Below are 26,531 nucleotides of genomic sequence, written 5' to 3'. Positions count from 1 at the left end.
ACCTGCAACATTTATTTTCAGACAAACAATAATGAGACAAAAGAAATATAGTTGTATACAATGAGAAGCCATGCTACTATGCATTCAATCGAACTTCCTTCCCAGTACATAAAAACAAGTATTGTGGCACATGAATGGCCTGGTTCACACACAATGCCACACCATGGTTTATTAAACTGTGGGTGAGTTATTTCATCTTTCTCTTTGAAAGCCACCATCATTTGTTTGATCATCCAAACCTTGCCCCACAGGTGAATTGTGTTTTGTTTATAGTCAACAAACCACTATCTGAAATCATGGTTTGCTGTTGGTTTACAAACCATAGTTTTTTTATTTATTTCTTGGCATAATGTGTGAACCCAACCCCCTAACCATGGTTTGTTTGGCCACCCTACCCCAGATGCTCACCAACTACAAAATCATGAGTTAAGAACTGCTTGAAAGCAGAAGAAAAGCCATAGTTTGTTTGATTGTTTGTGGGTTCACTTGAGGTTAGTGTTGTGGATGAACCAGGCCAAAGACTGACACATTTATTACAGCATAAGCTTTGGTGGAAATGACTGTAGCCCATGAAAGCCTATGTCATAATAAACTTTAGAGAGCTTATCTTCAATGTGCCACAAGATATACTGTTATTAAGGAGTTGTCTTTGTTGCAACAAAGCTTTACATGGCTACCCCTCTGGAAATTCCTAAACAGTATGGTTCACATTTTTAGAAAGGACCTCTTCTGAGAAGCAGGAGTGCAGATGATTGTCCAGAAAACCACCATCCCACAACCACTTATAGCTTTTTCATAATTCAGCAAAGACATTTAAACACCAGCTCTAGGATTTCAGGCAGGAAGTCTCTCTTAACCCTTACTGTAGATGTCTAGAACTGAACCCGGGGCCTTCCGCCTGAAAAAAGGAGTTGCTTTACTAGATAGCCAGCTGGGTGTGGTGGTTTGGGGGTAGGAGGAGGACCTGACAGACCAGGGTTCAAATCCCCACTTGGCCATGAACCTCACTGGGTGATGTTGAGCCGATCGCACCCTTTCAGCCTCACCTACCACACAGTATTGTTATGGGGATTAAATGAGCATAGGACCCTTTGGCCCCTCAATAAAATATTTGAGGGGGTCACCCCAAGTTGATAGACATTGCCATTCAAATGTTGTGCGTGTGCCGTTTCGTGTAATCGATTGTGTGGGGCATGACTCACCTGCCTCCCCGCCCCCACCTCCTTGAATATTTTATTCAAGTTGGCATATGAGCCATGTATGCCCACGTTGAGGTCCTTGGGAGAAAAATGTGGGTCACAAACGCAAGAAAATAAATAAGTACATCCTCCTACTGAGCTGTGCCCCTTCCCAAGCAAGCTCGCTCTGGATTGCGAACCTTCCGATCGTTATATTTATTGCTTATCACACGCCGCGCTACGGCTGCTCGATCTAATTCTAACCTACCACCTTCCCCTGGACAGAGGAGAAGGGGCGGGCTTTCTCGGAAGATTGGCAGCCGGTGGGCGGAGTCCGCCAAGCCGCCTTCGCTCCTTGTTCTTCTCCTCTCGTAGGTGGGCGTGGCCCGGCCGCGCGCAGTGGGCGTGGCGCTGAGCCGCGGCGGCGAAGGGGAGTCAGTTGTTCAAGAAATCGCAGGGGCGCGGGAGCCCGCAGCGCGTGCGAGCTTGGCGGGCTCTTGATTGGCTGAGGCGCGCCGGCCGGCCTTTTCGCCGCCTTACCCCCTCCCCTTCACCCTCCCCCCCCCTCGATCCTCTCCCCTTCATTTGAGGGGAGCCGTCGCGCTGAGGTAAACTGCACCTTCCCACCCTTCTGGGCAGGACCAGGAGGATGGCGGCGGCAGAAGCGCTGGGTCTGGGTCTGCTTGCGGGCTTTTCTTTCGGTTTCTCCTTGGTGTGAATGATGGTGAGTATCCTCTGAGAGGGGGGTGGGAACCGGGAGGCCGGATCTCTTTCCTTTTCCTCCCATGGCTCTGGTTGAAGGTGCTGCCACCCCCCTTTTTAAAAAAACAACAACCACCAAGCCTTGTGTGCTGCCGACCCCTCCCATTTTGACAGGCCTAGGGTGCTCCCCACCACCACCTGGACAAGCTGAGGGCGCTGCCCCCCCCCATTTTGACAGGGCCACTTCTACCCCCCCCCCCTTAGCGACACCTCCTTCCCCCTCGCTTTTAGGGCGGAAGAGGGGGGTTGAAATATTCGAAATATGCAAGAAATAATCCCGAATAGAAATACAATTCCAACTACAGAAGACGGGCATTTTCTCTTATCTCAACTCACCCCCCATTATCCCTTCACCCCAGCCACCAATGGGGCCCAGTACATTTTGAGAGCACATTTAAAGCCCGTTTACACACACACACCCAGTGTGACAAAAACTATAGTTTGCTGGGAATTGTAGCCACAACCCCAGAGTCGGCCACGACTGGACCTAATGGTCAGGGGTCCCTTTACCTTTACCAAATGGGGTAAACGTCCCCGCCTCCCAGGATTCCTTAGAAGCAGGGGCGTGCTTTAAAATTATGGTGTGTATGCAACCTCAAAAGGCTTCAGAAGGATGAGGAAGAACCATTGGGAGCTTCACTCCACCTTAGCAGTTACTAGTTTGTAAAACTGCAGGTTGCCCCTGTAGCGAATCTTCTATGAGGCTACTAATAAATGCAATAAATAATCTCCTCCCTTTCCCAATCAGAGAACCATAGGAAAGTGCAGTGCTTTTTTTTCTAAAAAAATGTTTAGGGGTACTCTCATTTTGACCCAAGAAAATCACCATTTTATTGTTCAAATTGGGAAAAATAAATACAGTAAATGGACAAAAGTACAAAGGTTCACAAAATGTTTAGAGGTATGTGTACCTCTGCATATCCCCAGAGAAAAGCACTGGGAAGGTGCCTTATACTCTGTTAGACTATTGGGCCAAGTAGTTCTAGTACTATCTACACTGACTGGCAGCAGTTCTCTGGGGATTTCAGGCAGGGGACATTCCCAGCTCTACCTGCAGATGCTACCTGTTGAACCAGGGGCTTTCTGCATGCAAAGCAATTGCTTTGCCGCTCAGCTATGGGTGCTCCTGATGAACACAGGAATCTGCCTGATATTGACTCAGACTCATTGGTCCATCTAGCTCTATATTGTCTACATGGACTGGCAGCAGCTTCCCAAGGTTTCAGGCAGGGCTTTCTTTCAGTCCTTCCTGGAGATGTTGGGGATTGAACCCCAGGATCTTCTGCATGCAAGGAAGGTGTTCTGCCACTCAGCTGCAAAAAGCCCTTCCCAATCTCCCTATGAAAAGAGGTTTTGTGTGTGTTTTGAGGCACCATTCAAAGCTGGCCACCTGTCAGATTCTTAGTGGAACAAGGAATTTGACAGTTGGCTGGCTTTGAATGATGCCTCTTGCACAAATGCATGTGCTCTCACCCACCCACAAACCATCACTCTTCTCTTTCTACTTCTCCTATGGGGTGGGTCTCAGTGGTAGAGCACCTGCTTTGCCTGTAGAAGGTTCCAGGTTAAATCCCCAGCATCTCCAGTTAAATTGTTCAGTGGCAGTTTTGTGGTAATGTTATTAATATTATTAATAGTTAAAAGAATTTAACAGGTGGCTGGTTTTGAATGGTGTGTCTCTCTCTCTCACACACAGGCTCTTCTCGGGGCTAAAAATACTTGTCAATAGCTTGGTGCCCCTAACAATAACAAATAATCAAGCCTCATCCTTGATGCTGCTCCTTGCAGTACGCACTAAATATATGTTATATAGGCAATTTCTGTTCAATCTCAGTTCTTTCTCTGTGGGTGGGGGGAAGGTATGCAGTGTATATTATTTTCTGCTTGGTAACTACTGAGTTCCTTGAACTTTAGGAACATCAAATGGAGTTGGAAAGAGCTTCTAGATTTGATACTGTCAAGTTTGAACTCTTGCATCTCTTTTTATAGAAGTTAAGCACTTAGCCCTTCTTCCTCTTAATACATGCTCTTCCCAAGCAACTTAACTTCACAGGGTTGCTAGAAAGATGAACTGAACATTTAATAATAATAATAATAATAATAATAATAATAATAATAATAAACATTATTTGAATCCCTAGGTTCCCTTCTCAGTCCCCCTAATTCTTAAACTGGTTGTCTCTTACTGATGCAGAGTAAAAATGTTCTAATAAATAAACATATCGCAAAATTCAGGTATAAAATTGTAAGTTGTTGATTAGAAAGAAACTTAAAACATGCTTGTTCTTTCTAGTATATATAGTATACTGGTTCAGGACAGTTAGTTTTGTTGATAGTGAAGCTTTCTGGATTTGATCAAAGGTCCATCTTGTCCTCCATTCTGTTTCCAACAGTGATCACTTGGAAAGTTCTAGAAAGCTTTCAGAGCACAATGGTGGTGGTAATAATCTACACTGTTGGGAGCATGCACAGCTGTTTCATGAAGCATGTCTAAGAGTCTAGTATGGTTATGAGGTTTTGCTCAATAGTCAAATGCACACTTAGTCCTTATGCTATCTGTTGATTACATAATGAGGGCATGTATGGGATGTTGGGGAGGGGCAGCACCTCTGGTGGGGCACAAGTTGTGCTCCTACTGGAGTAGTTTGTCCACCTTTGAGCCCTACCCTGCAACAGCAGCCATATCTTGGGAATAGCTTCAACTGACCATCTATACCAGGTGAGGATAGCTGATGGGTCTCAACCCCTTGGTGAGTTAGGGAGTTCTGCATGTGAAGACCGGCTCTGGCAGATTGAGCGGATGAGGCTAATTGTGGGTCCAATGATCAAGAAGAAAGTTTCTGCACATGCTGTAGAGGGAAATGAGGAGCAGATGGGGCTTGTTAACCTGGTTAGCCCATCTAGGAGAACCTCCACTGCCTTGTGGGATATCTTTGGGACAAGAAAAGGCTAAGGGGTAAACCATACACAAATCTTGGGTCGAGTCCCTAGGGTGGTTGGGTGATACCTTGTACGTCTCCTTCTGGCAACTCCTGCAGCCAAGCTGGTGCCAAATGTGCTGCTCTATTTACATTTTGACCACATCAGCAAGGCTGAGTGTGGGGTCTTGTTGTTTGGGCAGCTCAAGACCTCCATACACACTGCCCAAGCTTGCACTCCAGGGAGGTCATTTCAATGCTGCTAACACAGCGATTTGACGCCTACCACCACCCGGAGGTGCACTCTATTGTCTCTCGAGACAGACAGATGCTAACAACATAATAGGGACATACATTAATGAGCATTTTACTAGATACAGAAGAGATTCATCATTTTATACACAATGCTGTTGAGTTTACAAGTACTTAAGCCAAAGTAGTGCAACCTTTTGTTTGTATGATAGTTTGCTTTAACAGCTTTTTCCTGTTAATTGGCATAACATTTTTTAAGGTGCAGCAGCTTGCAGCTCCACCTCTAATCTTAGGTATACTTATAATAACTGTTTGAATAAAAACAATATGAAAGGCACTATTTTGAATGCTAAAAATATATGTAAGCCTTGCTATGTATTTGAGTTAGCAAATAAAGTTTAAGCTTAATGAGCAAGTATTACATATATATATATCCATTTTCATTTCTTCCAGATCATATATATTTTTCTGTGTAACACAGAAAGTTCCAAAAGATAGTCATCTTTACCTATGGGCTCACTTACTGTCCTCAGTTCTTTGAATTATAAATGTGCATATACATATGATGGATTCCTTTATGTACCACATCACTGTTGCCTGTGTTTATTTAATCAGAATTGTTATCCCTCTGCAGTAGGCTGCTGATGCCTAACTGAAAAGCAGACTCGACACTCTCATTCACATGTACCTCTTCCATTGTTGTATGTGTTGTAGTGGCAGTAATTTCTCAAAATCTGTGCCTTGTTCAAACACTGCTCCCCAAGTACAACCTGAATCAGGGGTCAGCAGACTTTTTCAGCAGAGGGCCGGTCCACTGTCCCTCAGACCTTGTGGGGGACCGGACTATATTTTTTTAAATAAAAAATGAACGAATTCCTATACCCCACAAATAACCCAGAGATGCATTTTAAATAAAAGCACATATTCTTCTCATGTAAAAACACCAGGCAGGCCCCACAAATAACCCAGAGATGCATTTTAAATAAAAGGACACATTCTACTCATGTAAAAACACGCTGATTCCAGGACCGTCCGCATGCCAGATTGAGAAGGCGATTGGGCCGGATCTGGTCCCTGGGCCTTAGTTTGCCTACCCATGGCCTAAATCAACATATGAAGCTGCTTTATACCAAGTCAGTCCATTGGTCCATCTAGATTTATATTGCCTTCAGTGTCTGCCAACAGATTTCTAGAGTATCCAACAGAGGTTTGCCCCCACCATGTACTGCTGAGACTACAGAAGCTGCCATACAGTCATAGCCAGGTGTGTAATTTACTTCTTCTTCCTGAATCAGTAGGATATTTTACAGGATAAGTTAAGCCTGAAAAGTACATTGAGTTTGTTTCTGACATTATTGCTACGTACCAAGGGAAAAATTACTGTGCAGTTAAATGATGGGTCTGGCATATCAGGTTAAAGATACAGCTAATCCAGGTTAAGGATTCAGCTCTCAAACTTGCTTGCTTTAAATAGCTGCTGCTGCTACAGAGTAAACATACACACTGAAGCAGTCTTCCCATCGAGAAGATTAACTCTTCTCTTTCAAGGAAGACAAACCTTTATACTAGAGTAGAAAACCATTTTTCTATTGGGGGAATATTGATCCACAGAATGATGTCAACTGGGGGCCCTATTGTCAGCTATTGGCTGTCCATCCATGTTTTCAAAGGCATTCCTCCTTGGGCAGGAGGCTGCCCAGTATTGGACAGCCTCCTGTCTTAGTAGAGCTTTGAAAGTGGATTGGGCTGGCAGACAACAGTGTGACCTGTGTATCCAGTGAACTAGATCAGTGTTCCCCAACCTTGGGCCTCCAGCTGTTTTTGGACTACAATTCCCATCATCCTTGACCACTGGTCTTGCTAGCGAGGGATGATGGGAGTTGTAGTCCAAAAACAGCTGGAGGCCCAAGGTTGGGAAACACTGAACTAGATGAAATTAAGCAACTGGGTTGTAGGGTTTCCTCCCCTGCATTATGCAGCATACAGAGAGATAATTTAGAATAGCTTTGCTGCTGGTGGTGCTGGTGCTGCTGCTGGTGATAACAACAGTAATACATTAATTTAGGTACCTGCTGCATTTGCCTTATGACTATCTATCTCCGCTTGCTGCTGTTGCAACTCACTTTCTGTCTTTAGGTTTCCAGGCTTGTTTCCTCAGGTCAGTAGGTAGAGAGAGAGTCTGCTTACTGGCCTGAGAAGAGAGGTAGTTGCTATAGCATTGCACCATGGGAGTGCAGTGAAGCAATAGGTTAACTATTCTTGTGGGTCCCTGCTTGCTGTCTTGGCTTGCCAAAAGGAGCTGTGATAGGCTGGATCACCCCTAGCCTGGGTATGCTTTGTCTTTGCTATCTGGGAGAGGGGTAGACAGGAGATGAAGCATATTTTTGTGTCATTTTGGAAGTGGGTCTGTGGTTGGTATTCTGGATGTAATATATGTTTGCTTCAGGCAGCACAGCTGGTACTCCAGATTAGTTGACCTATTTCTGCATGTCATACATTTGATTTTATTTCATCTAGCCTTTAAGGTATGTCTGGGGAACCTGGGACCTGGATGCCTCCCTGCCTGGCCCTTGGAACTTTGCCCAGACCAAGCCCCTTCCTAGGCCACACCCCTTCTGCCCAGCACACAGCTCCCACTGACCCTGCTAAATGCCCTCTGGCTGTGTTTATCTGGCTGGATAGTGTTCTGAAACTGTAATTATGTATTTTGCTTGCTTGGTTGGGGAACAAAAATATATGTGTGTGTTGGAGTGTACATAGAAAACCCAGAGTTTGTGGTGGTTGAAATATACTGTACCCTTTTGTACAAGGTTAGAGTCCCATCCATTGCTCTGCCCACTTTTGCTTCTAGTCCTGCCCACCACTGGCATGTGGCCTGGAAAGCTGCCCTTGAGGGAATGCGACCCTCCATCTGAAAAAGGTACGCAAGACTCTGCTGGTGCTGTTTTCTAGTCATAGGAATTCAGTAATTAATGAGAAAAAGTGATGAGAAAACATAAACTTTTTTCAAACATAACAACTGGATTAGTTTGGAAGTGGATACATAGTTCTGCTGTCTTGGCTGCATTGATTAAGAACTCCTGCTGGGTAGGATCAGTGTCATTTGTGTTGAGTAGGCTTAACAACTTTCATGCTGATATAAATGCCAAGGCCTTGTTTCCATGTGAGCTCCCAGTGGTGAGGCCAAATGGGTATATTCAGTAGTGGGATTTCCACTTACTGCTGCCATGTAGGCAAGACTCCTTAAATAATAATAAAAAGCTTATATAACTATAGGGGCTAGGACTTGAAAAAAGGAGAGTGTGGGTGGGAAAGAATTGCTGTGCTTTTAGATGTGTAAAGTTGGGAGAAGACTTAGTCATGAGCCTTAGGGAAGCAGAACTGGAAGTAAAACTTTAAAGATGGTGACAAGTGACTGACAATCTTAAGTGACTTCTTGTCACAAAGTAAATGGCTTATGTGGCAATTACCTGTTCCTCCTTTTTAGTGTCCTTAGGTCACCAACCAATCTCTAGGTATTTTTAAAAGCAATCTTTAATGTTTCTGCCTTGTAGACTCTAAATCACAGGGTAACATAACGCCTCTTGTGTATTCAGACATAATTGGTAAGCACAGTCTCTTTTGAACAAGGCTCCAATAGGGAGTTACATACATTCTACTTTGAGGGAATACTTTCTGTATTGACTTATTTACTGAGGAATCTCTGCAGAGGATTCTGGGAGTTTGCTGTCAAGCCATGTGAATTATGTCACTTCAGAATCAAGTGGGGGCTCATAAGATTGAATGCTTCTTCAGGCAACCCCCCCCCCATTCTCTGCATATAGGAAGCTAGCATCTTAGGGAGGATGCTTGGTTAGAACCCTTCTCCCAGTCCCTACCACCTAGCTTTAGTGTGCAGGCATTTTTATGAGTAAGAGTACTCTGTAATGGTGAGCCTTCAATCTGCAGTGTGGAATATATATCACAGCTGCAACTATACTTTCTTATCTGCAGTTTCTGTGAACTGTAGTTTTCATAGCATGGTCTAGGCCCTAGAATCTACCTGCACATTGCATGAGAACATTGGTAGTAAGCAGGGAAGTGCTTCTCAGTGACAAGCCCCTCCTAAGCTTACAGGGAACCCCATAATTGGAAAGTGGTCAATTTAAAGTCGGATGAAGCTGACTGAGAAGATGGCAGGCCAGTAGCTCCGTGTCTACTTAAGGAAAAGATGATGACATAGCTGCAAAGTTAGACTTAGGAAGGATGGGCATTTTTGTTCCTTGTTATTGTATTCTTAGTTTTTCATTAAATTAATAAAAATATGTTCTCACACAGCCTTCCACACATACAGTTGTTCAATGAATTGCTTTTCCAATACAGCCCTGTTAGCTAAGGGCTGCAAACTCAATTTGCTGTTTTAAGAAACACATTAGAGAAACAAGACACAGATGGTGATGCAGAGTCTCTGGATTTTTGAATGGGTACTTAAACTTTAAGGGGTTTGGACACATGAAATATGCTTTTGTCTATGAAAGGTTCTTGCCTGTGGAAGGCTATTCTACAGAAATCAGTTTGAGGCCTAATCACCATCAGTGGTTAAGCCATTTATATGAAGTGGTTCTCTTCTTCTGTTGTGATTTGAACCAAACCACTGTAAAACTTCTTGCAGCATATTGCAAGGGACTGTGAGATTCTGAGTAGGAAGCTGAAGGAACTTGGAGCACAGGTGGTCATTTTATCACTCCTTCCTATTGAAGGTCATGGCCCAGGAAAAGAACAAGATACTAGAAGTAAACAACTGGCTGTGCAGATAATGTCATTGGAAAACAGAGGTTGGATGGCCATTTTACAGATTATTTAGTAGCAATTTTTGCATTGCAGGGGTTGTAAGTGAGTGCCCGGTGCTGCCCAGATTTTGTAGAAACCAGAAAAAATGTGATATTTAAATTGATAGTGTAGTTTGTGACTTTGAACCACTAACATCAAAAATCAGGTGATTCAAAATAGCATCTTGATTCAAAATGGCAGCATGCATCCAAACCACGATGAAGAGTGCCACCATCAGCTCTGGAGCCCTCATGCTGCATTTGGCAACAATATCTTGAGCGACAGCTGAACCTAAGCCAAAAAATGGGCAAAGTAATTTCAGTCATGTTTCAGTCTACCATATTGATGTCCAGACCTTGATGAAGACTGCTGCCCCCAGCTTGTGAACCCTTGTACTAAGTTGGGCAATAATATTTCATGAGGTGGCCAATTTTTTTCCAAACCATGGGCAAAGCCATGCCAAAGTCACCTTTTGGTCCACCAGCTTGATTGAAAATGACATCCAAACATCAACATAGACCCCCACCTGAGGATCCCTCATGCCAAGTTTGGCAATGATATCTCAAGGTGTGACTGGGCCTATGTCAAAAAGCAGGCAATGTATTGTCAAACTGAAGTTTGGTGCCCAGTGTCCAAACAGCAATGATGTTTTCTGCCCCTCTTCGGAACCTCTCATGCTGAGTTTGGTGATGGTATCTCGAGAGGTGGCCAAACATATGCCAAAAAATAGGTCATTCCAAAGTCATGCTTCAGTTCACCATATTGGTTCAAAATGGTGACAATCAAGACAGTGATGAACACCTACCCCCCTTTGGAAATTCTTAGGCTGAGTTTGGGAATGGTATCTCAAGAAGCGTCCAGATGTATAGAGAGCAAACAAATGGACATGCAAACAGCCAAATCATGTTCCAAAATATATAGCAGATTTTAATTCTAAAAAAAAATATCATGTGCCTTGAATCTTGTAGTCCTCATTAGCAGATGTTCCTGGCTTTTGAAGCTCTTTGTTACAGCGGTAGTTAGGGGTGTTGGGGGAACAATAACATAAAAAGTCATCTCTTTTGTGCTTGTTGTCTGACCAGGTTTGCAGTTGCCACAGGGAAATAGGATCCCCTTCCCTAGAACAGTGTTACCAAGCACAAGGCCTGAGTAATACATTTCATTCTTATCCAATGAAGGCAGGAGCCTCTTCTTACCTGGGCAGATGGTAAATTGGGGGTTTTGTCCCTAGAAAGCTGAAGGGAAATGTGATCATGCTGTTGTGAACAAAAACAAGGGGATAATTTACTCAGCAAGCTTGCCTCCATTGGTAGGTACTGTATGTGTGTATGAGAGAGAGAGAGAGAGAGAGAGAGAGAGAGAAAGGAAAGCAAGCAAGCAAGAAAGGAATCTGTGATAATCTGCTTGGTACAATGCAAGCAAAATATTAAAAGATTAGAGTAGTTATCTTATGAAATACACTTGTATGAATTTACTTGTTGCATTATCCCAAAGTTCAGTAAAGTGCAAATGCTGGCTTATGCCTATACTTTCCCAACATTTTAGCAGCTACTGGTAGCTGCTTGATAGCCCAGGGCAGGTCAAGGCTTCCTTAGAATGCTGAACTTCCTGCAGAATGTAACATGAATTTCTTAGATGGTAGGTCAGCAAGTGCAAGGCAGACTACAGTTAAATTTATTTTGCAGATAATATTCCTTCACTTTGTTAGCACCTACTCATATGTCCCCTGTGCACTCCAAGTACTGGACTTACATCCTTACGTTGTAAGGTACCCTGCACTTTTTGTAGCTTGGGTGTCTGTTATATGATATCAGCAAAGCTTTCTGCAGCTTGACTGTCCTGTTAGCGCTCACCAACACTGCCTTTATGTGCTCTGTCTTTTAGATATTCCTATCGGTGTAGTACCAGTGATAACTCTTATCCAAGACTTCACAATTCGCAGATGGTTGCTTAGTGGACTTGAAGTGTTGAGACCTTCTGAAAATTAATGGACTGATTAAAGCAATTTGCAAACTCCAGGTATCCGTAAGGCCATGAATGGCCATGTTCTCTTTTCCTCTCCTTTATCAGAGAACTTAATTGTACAAGTAGTTCTTAAGAACATTAAATGGCTTTTAGATGGAGAGCTTCCTGAAGGTGGGTGTAGAGAACCTATGTGTTTTTAACTCTTTCATTTCCCACAGTTGACTCAAGCTCTCTTTGATTAGCTCTTTGTTCCCAGTGTTGATTTCAGTGCTTGTATGGTGGCTTGCCTTTTCAGTCCTGGAATATTTGTGAGAAAAGTTAAACCTAGAGGCCTTCTGGACTTCTAGCATTCCTGGGCATTTAGTATTAATAATGGAGGCAGCATATTCTACAGTGTTTGCAGAATGGAACTCAATGAGCTTTTTGTTAGAGTGCATTCATTATTTCTCAGTGTTCTTGTAACTGGCATGCGTGTGCGGGCTAAAAGCTGTTGATGGGGGCAGATGGAGGAATTCCAGTGGTTCGGGTAACTGAACTGCAGAGATGGGTATTGTCAATCCCACATGGCTTTTTTTGTTCATTTCAAGGTAACCAGCTGGTTTTGAGTCACTTGTCAGAATGGTGTAATTTCCCCAACTGTGCATAGAACATTTTGTAAAAGTATGCTAGCTTGCATCTGGATTTTCTCTCCCCCCCCCCTTCTATTAAAAATCAAATGACTTTAGCACAGCTGGGCACAAATTTGAATGTGGTTGGTTTAAACAGCCTTTAAAATCAAAAGCATTAGTCTCAGGGTGGTGATATGATGACATCAAACATAAGATAAAAGGAAAGGGTTATAATATTTGGGGACTCACATACAAACGGCTTCTTTTTCTTGGGTACCCATATTTGAAATCTGGCCCATCTTAGTTGAACCTCTGCTTCTGTTCTGTCTCCTGGCTTTGATCACCAAGGGACGAATAGCAGTTCTACTGCAGAGTCTAAAGTGCGTATGTTTAGGCTTGCTGTGTGATGTTCAAAGTAGATTTCTTTTTTAAAACAGGTTTCTGTTATCTTTCATTACAGGTGTGAAGTAAAAATGGTGCAAAAATATCAGTCTCCTGTTAGGGTCTACAAATACCCATTTGAGCTGGTCATGGCGGTAAGTGGTATTTCTCATTACTTCTCTGGTGTCTTTCATAGCTTTAGAGGCTCAAAAAAATATTCAGAAGCCTCTGATTTATGTGGTATTCTGAGTTAGGATGTGTTGATTTGCACTATATGAAAGGTTATATCTGTTCTTTTGGTTAAATTTTCTGTAGGATCAACTTATAATTGGGTTTCTTGTCATAAGGTACCATAATTTCACAACTTCACAAAAAAAAATTTCTAACTTCTTTGTCATCCAGTGCTGAATTTATTTGTAGTAATTATCAGAAAGGAATGTAAAAAAATAGATTTGGCAAGTTTAGCAGTCATAAGATTAAAAGGCAGGTACTGTTATGGATTAGTAACTGGTTAGAGAACAGGAAGCTGAGAGTAGGAATAAATGGAATGTTTTCACCATGAATATAGGTAAGAAGTGGTTTTCCCAAGGATTTGTATTGGGACCACTTCTTTTATTTAACGTTTTCATTAATAATTTGGAGTTAGGAGTGAGCAGTGAGGTAGTCAAGTTTACTAATGATGTAAACTTGTGGTAAAAGTTACAGTGGTAAAAACAAAAAAGGGACTGCTAGGAGCTCCAAAATAATCTCTCCAAACTGGGTGAATGGGTAGTAAAAAGGCAAATGTGGTTCCGTGCAAGGTGTAAAATGATGTATATTGGGGCAAAAATTGTAACTTCACATTTACATGAAATGGGGTGTGAACTGATGACTGAGCAGGAAATAATTATTGGATAATGGTGAATAGTTTGATGAAAATGTTAATCCAGTGTGTGGTAGCTGTGAAAAAGGCACATCACATTTTAGGGGCCATTAGGAAAGGGACTGGAAATAATTTATTATTTATGGTGCAACTGCCCTTGGAATACAGTTCACAGTTCCGGTTGCTGGCCCTCAAAAGATATTGTAGAGCTGGTAAAAGTGTAAAAAGAGCAACCAAAATGATGAAGAGGCTGGAGCAACTCCCAAATGAGCAATAGTTACAGGTTACAAGTCTTAGTTTTTTTAAAAAAGGTGAATAAGGGCTGGGAAGGAACATAAATGTATAACATTATATATGATGTGGAGAATATGGATAGAGGTAGTTTTTTCTTCATAATACTAGAACCTGGGGTTAGTAAATGAAACTGAATTTTGGAATTTACAAGAACTATAAAATAAAGTACTTCTCCATACAGTGCCTTGTTAAACAATGAAATTTGTTCTGACATGATGTAGTGAGGCCCCCAACTAACAGATTTAAAAGGGGATTAGACAGATTCATGTCGCTATATATCACTATCAATCACTATCAACCTACCCTGTTAGAGACAATACATCTCTGGATACCAGTTGCAGGAGATTACAAGTAGGAAAGTGCTATTGCTGTCATATTCTTCTTGTGAGCTGCCTATAGCCATCTTCTTGGCTACTGTGAGAACAAAATGCTGGACTAGAAGGATGTTTGTCTGGTTCAGCAGGACTCTTCTTATGTCCTTATGGTACAAATTGGCTTCCACCTTTTGCCATATTTAGGGGTCCTTTGAAAACTGTGGCCTTTGAGATCTTGCTGCCTCCTCCGTATCTGGTGTAGAAATACACTGTGCCAATGTTGGTGGTGATTTTGAATGCCTCTGAGAGCAGCTCTCATTTTTTAATTAAAATAACCAAGTGACTTCAGGAAACTTAGCAGTTCCTCTCCCTGCCTTCATTTGCACTCAGGTCTGGCATCCCTGGCTTCTCTAAATATTTGCTTTTTGAAAATCCCAGTGTATTGTGCATCTTGCTTCAGATCTTGTTGAAAAACAAAGTTGGAAGGAGAGTCTTAACAACTGTGGCTAAGTCTATTCTGCTAACGTCATCTATCTTTACCAGATCTATCTGACTCACACCAGGGGGAAGAGACATATGTTCCTGTATCCCTTGTGGGCATTTAGTACTTTTGACTGCAGAATTAGTCCATTTAAAGTTCTCTGCAAGCTGCAGTTCAGAGAGAGAGGCAGGCAAGCATATGAATTATTTTCTATTAACATGTGGAGTTGTGGATGACAAAAGCAGTTGTCATTGCATTGAAAGTTTCCAAGTACATTTGGTATCTCAAGTGACAGTTCCCTGACTTCCTTCCTTAGAGTGTTTTGCAGTATTCAACACAAAGGCACTGGTAAACAGAACAAGCACCTATGTGCACTTCAGCTCCATTAGACACAGATGGTTGATGTCAGGTGGTTGTCAGTAAATTGGCTGTTAATACAGGAGGGTTGCAGCTAGACAAATCTGTTGTAAGTTTGGTAGCATATATCTTCTAAAGACCAAATATTGATGCACTTCTTTTTGCTGCATTTTTTATTTCATAATTTTTCTCTACTTGACAAAATGTCTTAGGCAATCTTATGTACTGTTGTAACCCCTTGGATTTATAGAAAGTGAAACTAACATGCTAAATGAATTATGCTCTGGTAAAAACAAAACTGAATCCTGAATGTTTTGAATCCTCAACTATATCTTAAATCACATGTGTGAACTCAAGAGCTTCTAGAAAAACATGGTGCAGTCTGTCCACGATGCCTAGGTTGCAAAAAGATTGCTACTTACAAGAAAGTGTAACTGCCAAAATGAAACTTGATTACATTATACAGTTAAGCATAAATATGTTGCTTAAATGATTTAACTTAAGGCAACACCTAGCACTAGCTTTTGTTTTTAGTGCTAGGATTTAGCCCGAGAACATTTTTGTAATAGCAATAATGTGATTCTGAGCATAACAATATCAAAGGGCCAATATCAAAGAGCATGAGAATATCAAAGGAACAATATCAAAGGGCTTGGCTTCTAGGCAAGTGGGGCCCTGGATCTCTATGTTGTTTTGGTTTGGAATTCACCAATTCCTTGCCAGCATAAACAGATGGAACGTTAAAGCCTGTTCTTATGAGGAATACAATAAATGCACTTGAGGAATGTGCAGACGGGTAGACAGAAACTTTGAGTGGAGATTTAGGAAGTGACTGTAGAAAATGTCAACTTGTGAGGACGACTACATAAAAGTTGGGGTGCTGCTGAAGAGCAGGATCATCTTTTGTATCTTTTGTATCTTTGGGAAACCCCTTCGAGGTCAGAATGATTACAGAAACTAGTTGAATATGCAGAGTTAGCCAAATTATTTGAAAGAATGAAGGATAAGTCAAAACCAGTATTTATTGTAAAATGAGAACCTCTTAAAACATATCTTAAGAACAACTGGAAGTCTGAATTCGGTTGCTGCTTTTGAATAACCTCTGTAGTTGTACTAAGTAAGAAATAAGGATACAGGATAAATAATGTTTTATTGTAAAATGAATAGATAGATGTATGCAAAAAGTTAGTAAACTAGAAATGAAGTATGGAGAAGACGGGAAGTCAATGTATTTCAAGAAGATTTATTGTCAATTATACAAATTTATTCTTTTTGGTTAACGGTGTAATTTGTAACAAATGACATAAATATTTTCTTTTTATGTTTCTTGTTGGTGCGTAAGCATAATAAATCATATAAAAAAAAAAATATCACGTTTTTCAACAGTACACACTCCATAATTAACAGAGATGCTGTAGTCACTGCTATACTACATGTGGTTTGATAGTCTTTCTGAAGACACTGTGCTTAAAGGGGTGGTATGCAGACCCACTGTGATTGTTTGCAAATACTTTGTGCTTTCCATGGGGTTGAGTTTAATGAATTTACTGGATTAGTTTCCCCATACTTATCTCAACATCAGGTACTGACATTGTACTGATCCATCCTATGAGAAGTTGTCACCGTATGTAGGTCAAACATAATCTAGTTCCTTGAAACAGCCACTTCCTAAAATATAGACCCCAGAGGCCCTAATATTTTAATTTTTATTTAAAGTTTCTCAAATCAGAATCTTAACTCGGATATGCATAATGTGACAGACTTTTACTCCCTCAAGCTTTGCATTCGTTAGAGGATTCTCCCTGCAGCAAAGAGCAGTTCCTTAGCGACTGAATTTCCTTTGAAGCAGTTAGGAGACTTGAGCTGATGATTTCAGAGGTTTGTGGAGAGCAGCTAAAGTGGTTTGACAGAGCTCTGTCCCTACCCGAATGTCAAAATGGCAGACTTGTCCCCAGTGGCCTACTGTATCCTTGGATGGCTCTGCACATGAGATACACCATAGGTGTATCTCCATACTCCAGCCATAGGTGTATCTCCATACTCCAGCCACATAGGAAATACATCTGCAATGGAACACGACTTTGTGTGGTTTGTGAATGTACTGTTGCTTAGGGATGTATTTTGTAATTGTAGATTCAGACACAATATGGAGCTAGCTTACAGTATTCATTGACCCCTTCGTATGTGGCCTGGCAGCTGTACTGTCATGCAATGTGTGTGGTGGTGTTGAGGGGAGTTATGGCAGATACATAGATAGGCTAATCCATTTCCAGACTCTCATACATTATGTCTGACTCATCATTGGTTTGTAACTGCTTGCCAGTTTATGATTTTTCTTACAGGACTAACTTTCAAATGCATTTCCCTGAAGAAAAAATAACTAGGAAGTAGCCATAAGACTGACCAAAAAGAAGACTAGGAAAAGAGTTTCTGAGCAAGCACTGAGGTCCAGCTCTGAGGGCCTTCTGGCAGTTCCCTCACTGTGAGAAGCGAAGTTACAGGGAACCAAGCAGAGGGCCTTCTCGGTAGTGGCGCCCGCCCTGTGGAACGCCCTCCCACCAGATGTCAAAGAAATAAACAACTATCTGACTTTTAGAAGACATCTAAAGGCAGCCCTGTTTCGGGAAGCTTTTAATATTTGATGAATTGTTGTATTTTAATATTTTGCTGGAAGCTGCCCAGAGTGGCTGGGGAAGAAACACAGCCAGATGGGCAGGGTATAAATGTATTATTATTATTATTATTATTATTATTATTATTATTATTATTAATTACTGTTTTTGCATTGAACATTTGCAATTTCTCTTTTGCTACGCTGTGTGCGAAAACATATGTTTGAATTTTTACTTGTAATGCCCACGTTTCTTCTTCTTCATAGAATAATAAGCAAAACCAGCAGCCACTCTGATCCTATCTTTACTTTAATCTGGGCTGTTAATCATTACTATTTGCTATATAGTTGAAATGAGTAAATAGACTTGGCGATAACTTTTCCACAAGTAGAATGCATAGGAAACAACTTCATCCTGCCCATAAGATAGAGATATTGTGACAGTGCACTCTGTCACTGTGGGTATTGCAGAACAGGTGCCAGGCTTTGTCCAGTTTCTTTGCTGCTCCTCTCATTATCCTGCAGTCGGGCGGGGGGGGGGGGGACTTCACATTTGTGATTGGTATTAGGACTATTGATCAGACAGCTTCATTTATAGTCAGGTTGATCCTCATATACAGATATGGGAAGTTCCTAATTATGCTGAGAGCAAAATGCTGATATATGGGACTCTGGATAGGCACATGCCCATTCCATCTGAATGCCCTAGCTGGCATAACTTGCAGAACACACAATTCTTTTCTACCATCTGCTAAAATTAAAACCAAGCATTTTGTACTGACTTACGGCTATAGCTGAGGTCTGTTTGCTTAGAAACTTTTCCCTGAATAACTTGAAAGAACAGTCCCCATAGCATTCCTGTTGTGTAGCTCTTCCGTTGTACAGTATTCATTTGAGCATTGTGCTTCATCCTGAAATATGCATTTAGTCACAACTTTTTCCTACTTGTTAGGCCTACAGCTAAATCTCCATGTGTTGTGATAATATGGTATTGCACAAAGCAGGTTCAGGCTAGGTCACAGCTTCAAGGAACCTGATAGCGGCTATACATGTACACTTGTGTCTGTGTTGAATTTGTGTACTAACAGTGTTGCCTAGTTAAACATTTGCAGCCAGGTGTTTTATAGTGCTGAGATTCTGGGAGGAAGATGTTTTGTGTCATGGCTAGGTCTGCTACATAGTGAATCAAAAAGTGTCAAGGGTCCGAAGCCCTCACCCATGCATTCCAGATACTTTACAAAAGTGCACCATTGATACAGTTGCAGCCATGACAATTTTAGGCCTTATGTCTTTGCCACCAGCTCCTATTTTGCGATTGCTTTAGCTCTTACAAACTTATCTCTAATTCTATAGAAACCATTTGTTTCGAAATCTAGGAGTTGCTTATATTTATCTGCATGTTTTAATGAGGAGTGATCTAACAGAGGCATCCGCGGTGAAAGCCTAGGAGCCAAAACTGAGTTCCAGTTCCACCACACCATCAATGTTACTTTTAAGAATGGATTGCCCACCTTTTCTTGTCTGTGAGACAACCACAGGAAGGGCAGAGCATGTACCAATAGTCTTGTGTGGGTGCTTTCTGTTTGTACCCATGAAATATCCACTTTGCCTTTAATGAGGGTGTCAATGATTTAATTTAGAAACAGATAGGTAGCCGTGTTGGTCTGCCATGGTCAAAACAAAATAAAAAAATTCCTTCCAGTAGCACCTTAAAGACCAACTGAGTTAGTTCTAGGTATGAGCTTTCGTGTGCATGCACACTTCTTCAGATACATATATTGTGTATCTGAAGAAGTGTGCATGCACACGAAAGCTCATACCTAGAACTAACTCAGTTGGTCTTTAAGGTGCTACTGGAAGGAATTTTTTTATTTTGTTTTAATTTAGAAAGCTGCATAGTATTGTTCAAGATTGGGTATTCCTAGCCCTCCTTTGTTCCTGTGCCTAAAAAAATATTTATTGACTGAGTCTGGTTCTTTTTCCTAAAAAGAAATAAAAGAAATTAATTTAATTTGCCATTTTTAAGCATAACAGGAGAAATATATATTCGAAAAACCTGAAATAGGAAAGAGAATTTTCAGAGAATTGGTATTTATATAGCCGTGATATGACCTAGCCAGCTAAGGCTTGAATGCCTTCACTTTAACAGTTCTTTATTTACAGTATTTTTGTAAGTTTGTTTGGATCACATTTTTTAAGAAAGTGACTTTATCAACAACAGCAACAACTACAACAACAACAATGTAGAACACAGAATCTTTGAAGTAGTGTCCTATTTCAGACATACAAAACTCAGTCCTTGGACCCCATGTGATTAAATAACCTAGCCATGGCCTTTTGAATAGATGCAAATCAGGTAACTATAAAACTCTGACCGAGGACTTGGTTTTGATTACATATTCCAGTTAATGAAATTTCACTGCAGTCCCTGGCAAGTGGAAACTGTCTTGTCAATCACAGAGTGACACATACATTGCTGTTCTCAGCCAGCTGTCCTCACTGGCTGAACTTCTTCTTTTCCTTTGCTTGCCAACAAGGTTTGCCTAGTTCACTGCCCTTGATACTGCCTCTGTGCTTTGTTCCCTCCTTGTCCTACCTGGCATACAATAATAGACCATGATAAGATGAAAGAATAGCTTGTGTAGTAGTCCTCTGATGGTAGAATCGGTGCTGATATCCCTCCACCTGCTGCCTTCTAGATGTTTAGGATTGCAATTCCTGTTGGCCCCAGTCAGCATGGTCAAAAGGTCAGGGAAGATGGAACTTGAAGTCCAAAGCATCTGGAGGGCACCAGGTTGGGGAAGACTGGCATAGACACTTAAATGCTGGCTAAAAGAAAGCTAGTGTGGTGCATTGGCTGCAGCTTTGGAATACTCAGGTTCAAATCCCTGCTTGGCTGCAAATTTCATTAGATGACGTTGGGCAAATGGCCACCTTTCACAGGATGGCTGTAAGGCTTAACTGCCACTCTTAAGCTCCTTGACATAGTGGCAAGATGCAAGAGCTAATAAGAAGCTAATGTCCTCCTTTGTACATTTGTGTTTCAGTCTTTACCAAACAAAATAATTGCTTTTTTGTCATTGCAGTCACTTTTCTGATCAAAAAATACACTTCTGAATTTTTGTTAGAATCCATAGAAGTCTCACATGTAGGGCTTATTACTTTGTGAAAATTATGCAGATACACATTGGCTCTGTTAGCCTTTACTGAGTTTGCTCTGCCGTGTGATATGTTTGACATCTAAAATCAGCCAGAATACAGTTGGTTCTCTTTGCTCCGCTCCACAATTTCAGCAGGACTCCAAATCTTGTTTTAAAATCACATATATTGAGAGAAATGCTGGGTTAATGTATATCTTTTTAGAACCTTTCTAGGAATACATCTTATTTTATAGAAAGGGTTTGCATCTATTCATAATGCCATTTCCTTCTCAAGTTCCAGCTGAAACAACTTTCATCTATCTTTTGAAGATTTTCATCCCTAAATGTATTATTATTATTATCATCATTTCCCCTAGCAAATCCTGAGAAATAAACCTATATAAACCTTACCTACTTTATTCTCCCCTTATTTGATCCATACAGGAATTTTGCACCACACGAAGTTGAGAGGTCATTTAACTTGTGCATCATCAAATGTAATTTAATCCTTAGCAAAGTTGTCATGTTAAAGGTGAACCATGTTAAATATAACATCAGCTGTTCACTGCTTGCCTGAGTTGTGATCAGCGACTGTGCTGCAAAATATCTTGATTGTTAAATGTCCTGGATATAGAAGTCCAAAGGCGTGTTCTAAAATCTAGCATAATTGAGTTTTTCAGTATAAGCCATTCCACACTTGCCAGAGCCCCCATTGGCCTGAAACAGACTATTGTGTTTTTCTTAAAATGCTCCATTGTTCTATGTTTTTGGGATTCTGCCCAAAATAGTAGCTCTGCATAGCATTGTCTCTGGAGACCATCACTGTAGATCCTTTACTACTGTGACATATCTATTGGTCAACTTCTGCCACATAGCAACTGATTTTTGTATGAGCCAGTCTAACAACAACTGCTTAAAAAATAACAGTAGTTGTGTGTTTCCCATAGTCTGTATTGATTTCCAAGAGCCAGTTGGGGACAGGGCATCTTACATAACACAAGGGCTTTGTGTTTTAGCTAGAAAATGACTGTGATGATTTATTAAATTTGTATATCAACCTTCATTTGTAGATCTCAGGGAAGTACACAGCATAAAAATACAAAATACATAATAATAAGAAGAACAAAACAATACCCCCCCAAAGGATGGGCTAGGAACTTGGGGGCAACAGGGCAGTTGAAACTAAACTTGCTACTTGAAACTAAAAGTTGATATAAAAAATGAGGAGGAAAGAAATGTATTATTTTTTTAACTAAAAATATCCTTTATACAAATAAAAAGTAATTAAACAGTCTTCAAAAGTTCTTGTTATGAGTTAGTGGGGGAACAGGGATCTCCCAGGTTTCCCCCTCTAAATTATTGGGTGTTAGGGTTTAATCAGAGCCTTGATAATGGCCCTGCCATTTAAAAGGTAAAGGGACCCCTGACCATTAAGCCCAGTCGCAGACGACTCTAGGATTGCGGCGCTCATCTTGCTTTACTGGCTGTGGGAGCCGGTGTTTGTCCGCAGACAGCTTCCAGGTCATGACTAAGCCGCTTCTGGCAAACCAGAGCAGCGCATGGAAAAGCTGTTTACCTTCCTGCCGGAGCGGTACCTATTTATCTACTTGCACATTAATGTGCTTTCGAACTGCTAGCTTGGCAGCAGCAGGGACCAAGCAATGGGAACTCACCCCATCGTGGGGATTCTAACTGACGACCTTCTGATCGGCAAGCCCTAGGCTCTGTGGTTTGCAAAAGCCATCCACAAGACAAAAGACCTTATGGAAGGTTGCCTGGGCAGCATGGGTGTGATGTTACAGGAAAACAAGTTGTCCTCTTACACATAGGTTTTTGGCAAGGTGTTCTGGAAATTAGGGAGAACTCCATGTGCACTGGCTAGGAGAGGCTGCACTGAGAAACAGGGGGCATAACTGGCTGCTGCTTTGGTCCCAAGCTTGCAGAAGCTATGAAAGGAGCAACAAAGGACACTCTTGGGGTGTAATGTTTTGCACTCTCTCTCCATTGAAGGCTTCAGGTGTAGATATGTATGAATAAACCATATTTCTAAGACACTACAGACTCCTCTGTGCCTTGATTTTCCAATGGAAACACAACTCTGGGTGAGTGCCTGGAACCCCCTGAAATCTTAACTACTACTCAGCGGAGATTGGGCATGGCATGTAACATTCTTTTATCTTATTACTATTTTTAATAGCTATCCAGGGTTTTTGTGTCCTGACTTTTCGTATTGTGTTTGGGCAGTGGGTACAGTTCGATGGTAGGTCACATCCTTTGCATTCAGAGGGTCTTGGCTTCAATCTTTGGTACCACCAGGAAAAGAAAGAAGGGTCAGGTAGCAAGTAGTGGGAAACTTCCTCTGCCAGTCAAAGTAGATGAAGAATGTGGTACCTGTGGCCATTAAGATATTGTCGGACTCCAGTTTCTATCACCCCTGACCACTGGGCATGCTGAACCCTAGTGTCCCAGGTCCTAGTCCAACACTGTTACACCACTCTGAAGTCTGAGTATAACACCCATGATATAACACTTCCACTGACCTCTACCATGGTTTCACCTCCGCCCAATTCACATCTTAATCATTTTATTCAATATTATTTTAATATTTAATAATCACACACAGCTGCACAGGCATTCAGTGAGCAAAGGCACAGCAGATTCCATGTGTGTGTTACTGTTCAGGTTCACAGACATTCATCCACCTTTTTTAAAAAAAACCAAAAAACTTTCAAACACCATCTACTTTCATTCATTACAGTGATGTGTGCTGCAGAGTTGTGTGATAAAGAACAAGAAGATTCCAAGAACAGAAGAATGGCCTTTACAACATTAACATATTCTCTCTCTCTCTCTCTCTCTCTGGGTGTGTGTGTGTGTGTTTCAGGCTTATGAAAAGCGCTTCCCCACTTGCCCAGAGATCCCTGTTTTCCTGGGTAGTGAGATCCTTAGTGAATCCAAGAGTGATGATGGAGCCATCCACATAATTGAACGCAGCTGTAAATTGAATGTAGATGCACCTCGGTTACTGAAGAAGGTGAGAGCTAAGATTCCTCATAGACATGTACTCTTAACGCTGCCTGGGCTGTGCTCATAATATATTCCATTGTAGTCCTTACATGCTAGTCTTATTTCTCTTTTTCAGATTGCTGGAGTAGAGTATGTCTTTTTCATACAAAAAAACACGGTCAACTGGAAGGAGCGAACTCTTGTGATTGAAGCTCATAATGAGACTTTTGCCAACCGTGTCATTGTCCTGGAGACATGTAACTATTCAGTAAGCATTCTGTCTATCAGATTTCCCTTCTCTTCAAAGTGCATTGGGTGGGTTTGAATCTTGGTGGCTCTAGTAGTGCTTTCTGTTTTATTGTTACTAGGAATAACATTCTCAGACTTGTACAGTAGGTTGTAACTGAATGCAGATTTTACTGGTTTGGATTTGCATCTCTGTATGTTTGCTTGAAGGGTTGTAACCCTTATACTTATACTGGCAAAGAAAATAAGTTTTTTTCTGCTTCCTGCTTTTGGAGGTGTCCTAAACTGAAAAAAGGGAAAGTGCTCTGGGGATTGTAGTTGGCTGCTGAATGGTGAGGCATACATTTCAGATGGGATTGTGTTGTTATTTTTTCTTTTTTTCTTGGTTCTCTTTAGCTAAGATCCAAATATCAGTACTGTACTGATGCTGAAAAATCATCTAGTTCCAGAGCTACCGTATTTCACCATATAATGGTTGCGTTTTTGATGATGATTTTTCCTTTCCTAAAAGGGGTGTGTGATTATTATTCAGGGAAATACGAAAGTGCGACCATTATGTGAGAATAGAAAAGTAGGGACTATAGCAGGTGGATCCAAGGAGTCGGGCCAGCGGCACGGGGAGAGTGACTGTTGTTATTGGGAGAGAAAACAGAAAGACACTAGTGTACCTTTCTGTAAAAATGAAGCCTCCCTTGTGCGTATATTCTCTTGTCCAGACTACTGACATGCAGTGGTGTCGCTCATTTATCAGAATCTCTATGGTGAACGAAACCGCTCTATATTTTGCATTGCAAGAGCGGAATAGCCATTCAAATTTGGACAGGAAGTTCTGGTAAGGAATGCCGTGGGAACAGCAAACAAGTGGTGCCGGCAGCCAGGCCTGCCACCTCCCGCCACGTCTCCCCTCAGCGCACATGGCCTGGCCATCCCCTGCATTGGTTCCCATTGAAACAACAATAAAAAAGCAGCAGGCAGATGGGGAGAAACATTCTCTCCCACTCCGCTCCCACTAGGAGCTCATGGCCGAGATGGCGAGGTACAAGGGGAGCAGGGGTGGCAGTAGCTGGAGGAGGAAATGAAGGGGCCTGAAGCCTAGTGGAGCCGCATAAGTTACCCTGTGACTATTATGTGGGGAATGCTCTGGGACCATTTCGGGGGTCCAGAAAAGGGGAGGTGCAACTATTATGCGGTGGTGACCAGTATGCATGAAATACGGTGTTGTGTTGATAAGCAGAGGGCTACTAGGACAGTTATAAGGCTGTCTGTGTTTGTGGTTTTCACTTGAGTTGAACATACATTTGTGTTCTGCCAATGCTTAACTGACCAGCCTGACACACATGTTACCAAGCTGCAATATCTAACATTAGATTAGCAAAATGCCTGCTGTTATCTTGGTCCCAGGGATTGTAAGGTAGGGGGAGCTGAATTTGGTACAGGGCTGTTCTGGTCTATACTATCGATTGTCTTAATATAGCTGTGCACTTCAAAACTCTCATAATTAGAGCAGCAGAAACCAGAAGGAACTGTACCCTAAGTGAACGTAGTTCCTAGATTCCCTGCCTCATGTTCTTTCTTCCTTATGTCTCCCACTTATTTTTTTGTTAGTGATATTTGCTGCTACCCCACCACTATGTAGCCAGGTAGCTGTTATAACAATGGTGTGTCATCTGCCATGTAAGCCTATATTTGGTGCAGCAGAGGTTTATGGCTTGGTTCTACCAGTGACATTTAAGAGCAGCTTAGTCTATCTCGGAAAGCAATTAAATACCCTTTTGTGTTTGATAAACAAAAGCTCAGATTGTGTTACCTTACTTATCTGCTTTGTTGGCATGTATTCAAGACAGCAGCTTCTTGAAAGCTGAGAGACTTGGAACTTTTGCTGCTTTGGGTGACCTTTTGTGACTAAAGCCTACAGGTCTCTTAAATTTCAGTCTATATCTCTACAGCTAAGAACAAATGTGTTGTGTGCAGCTGCTTAAAAATACAGTGGCACTTCTATTCTGCTGTCTCTTTGGCTTTATCTCAGGTGCTGCCTGAGGATGGAATGAGACATGAAGGAAGCAGACCTTTGTCTTCAAATATAGGTCACTACCCAAATTGTGAAAAGCTAGGCAGGTGATTTCAAGTGGGAAAATGGTGGGTGGTGTGGTGCTGAATCCTTCCAACTGTCGCTTCCCCCTCCACACTATTTTTCTACTAGCTGGCATATTTCAGATCTTCAAGCTTGAAGAAAAATTGTATGAAGGAACCATCAGAAGGGTTCAGCAACTCCTTCTGCCCACAGCTTTTTACTTGGAGATTGTGTTCTCTCCCCTACTTTACAGCTGTTCAGCACATGGGTTTCTCA

At 41.6% G+C, this 26,531-nt stretch overlaps 1 protein-coding gene across 2 annotated transcripts in view; it reads left to right on the top strand.

Annotated features, from left to right (window-relative positions):
* Positions 1 to 1,642: 1,642 nt before the first annotated feature.
* The window catches only part of SEC14L5 (SEC14 like lipid binding 5), a 45,064-nt gene continuing 20,175 nt past the window's right edge, over positions 1,643 to 26,531 (top strand). The window contains exons 1-5 of one of the 2 annotated variants that reach the window (XM_081840461.1): positions 1,643 to 1,902; positions 11,804 to 11,938; positions 12,953 to 13,028; positions 23,817 to 23,966; positions 24,075 to 24,206. In XM_081840461.1, coding sequence (XP_081696587.1) covers positions 12,966 to 13,028; positions 23,817 to 23,966; positions 24,075 to 24,206 — 345 coding nt within the window. In that variant the 5' untranslated portion in view covers positions 1,643 to 1,902; positions 11,804 to 11,938; positions 12,953 to 12,965. The remainder of the gene's footprint in view (positions 1,903 to 11,803; positions 11,939 to 12,952; positions 13,029 to 23,816; positions 23,967 to 24,074; positions 24,207 to 26,531) is intronic. The other variant, XM_081840462.1, reaches the window with a different exon arrangement.

The sequence above is a fragment of the Podarcis erhardii genome (assembly GCF_964252035.2).
Source record: "Podarcis erhardii genome assembly, chromosome: 14".
Classification (NCBI taxonomy): Eukaryota; Metazoa; Chordata; class Lepidosauria; order Squamata; family Lacertidae; genus Podarcis; species Podarcis erhardii.
The sequence above is the reverse complement of the archived record's forward strand: the minus strand, read 5'-3'. Positions and strand labels throughout refer to the sequence as shown.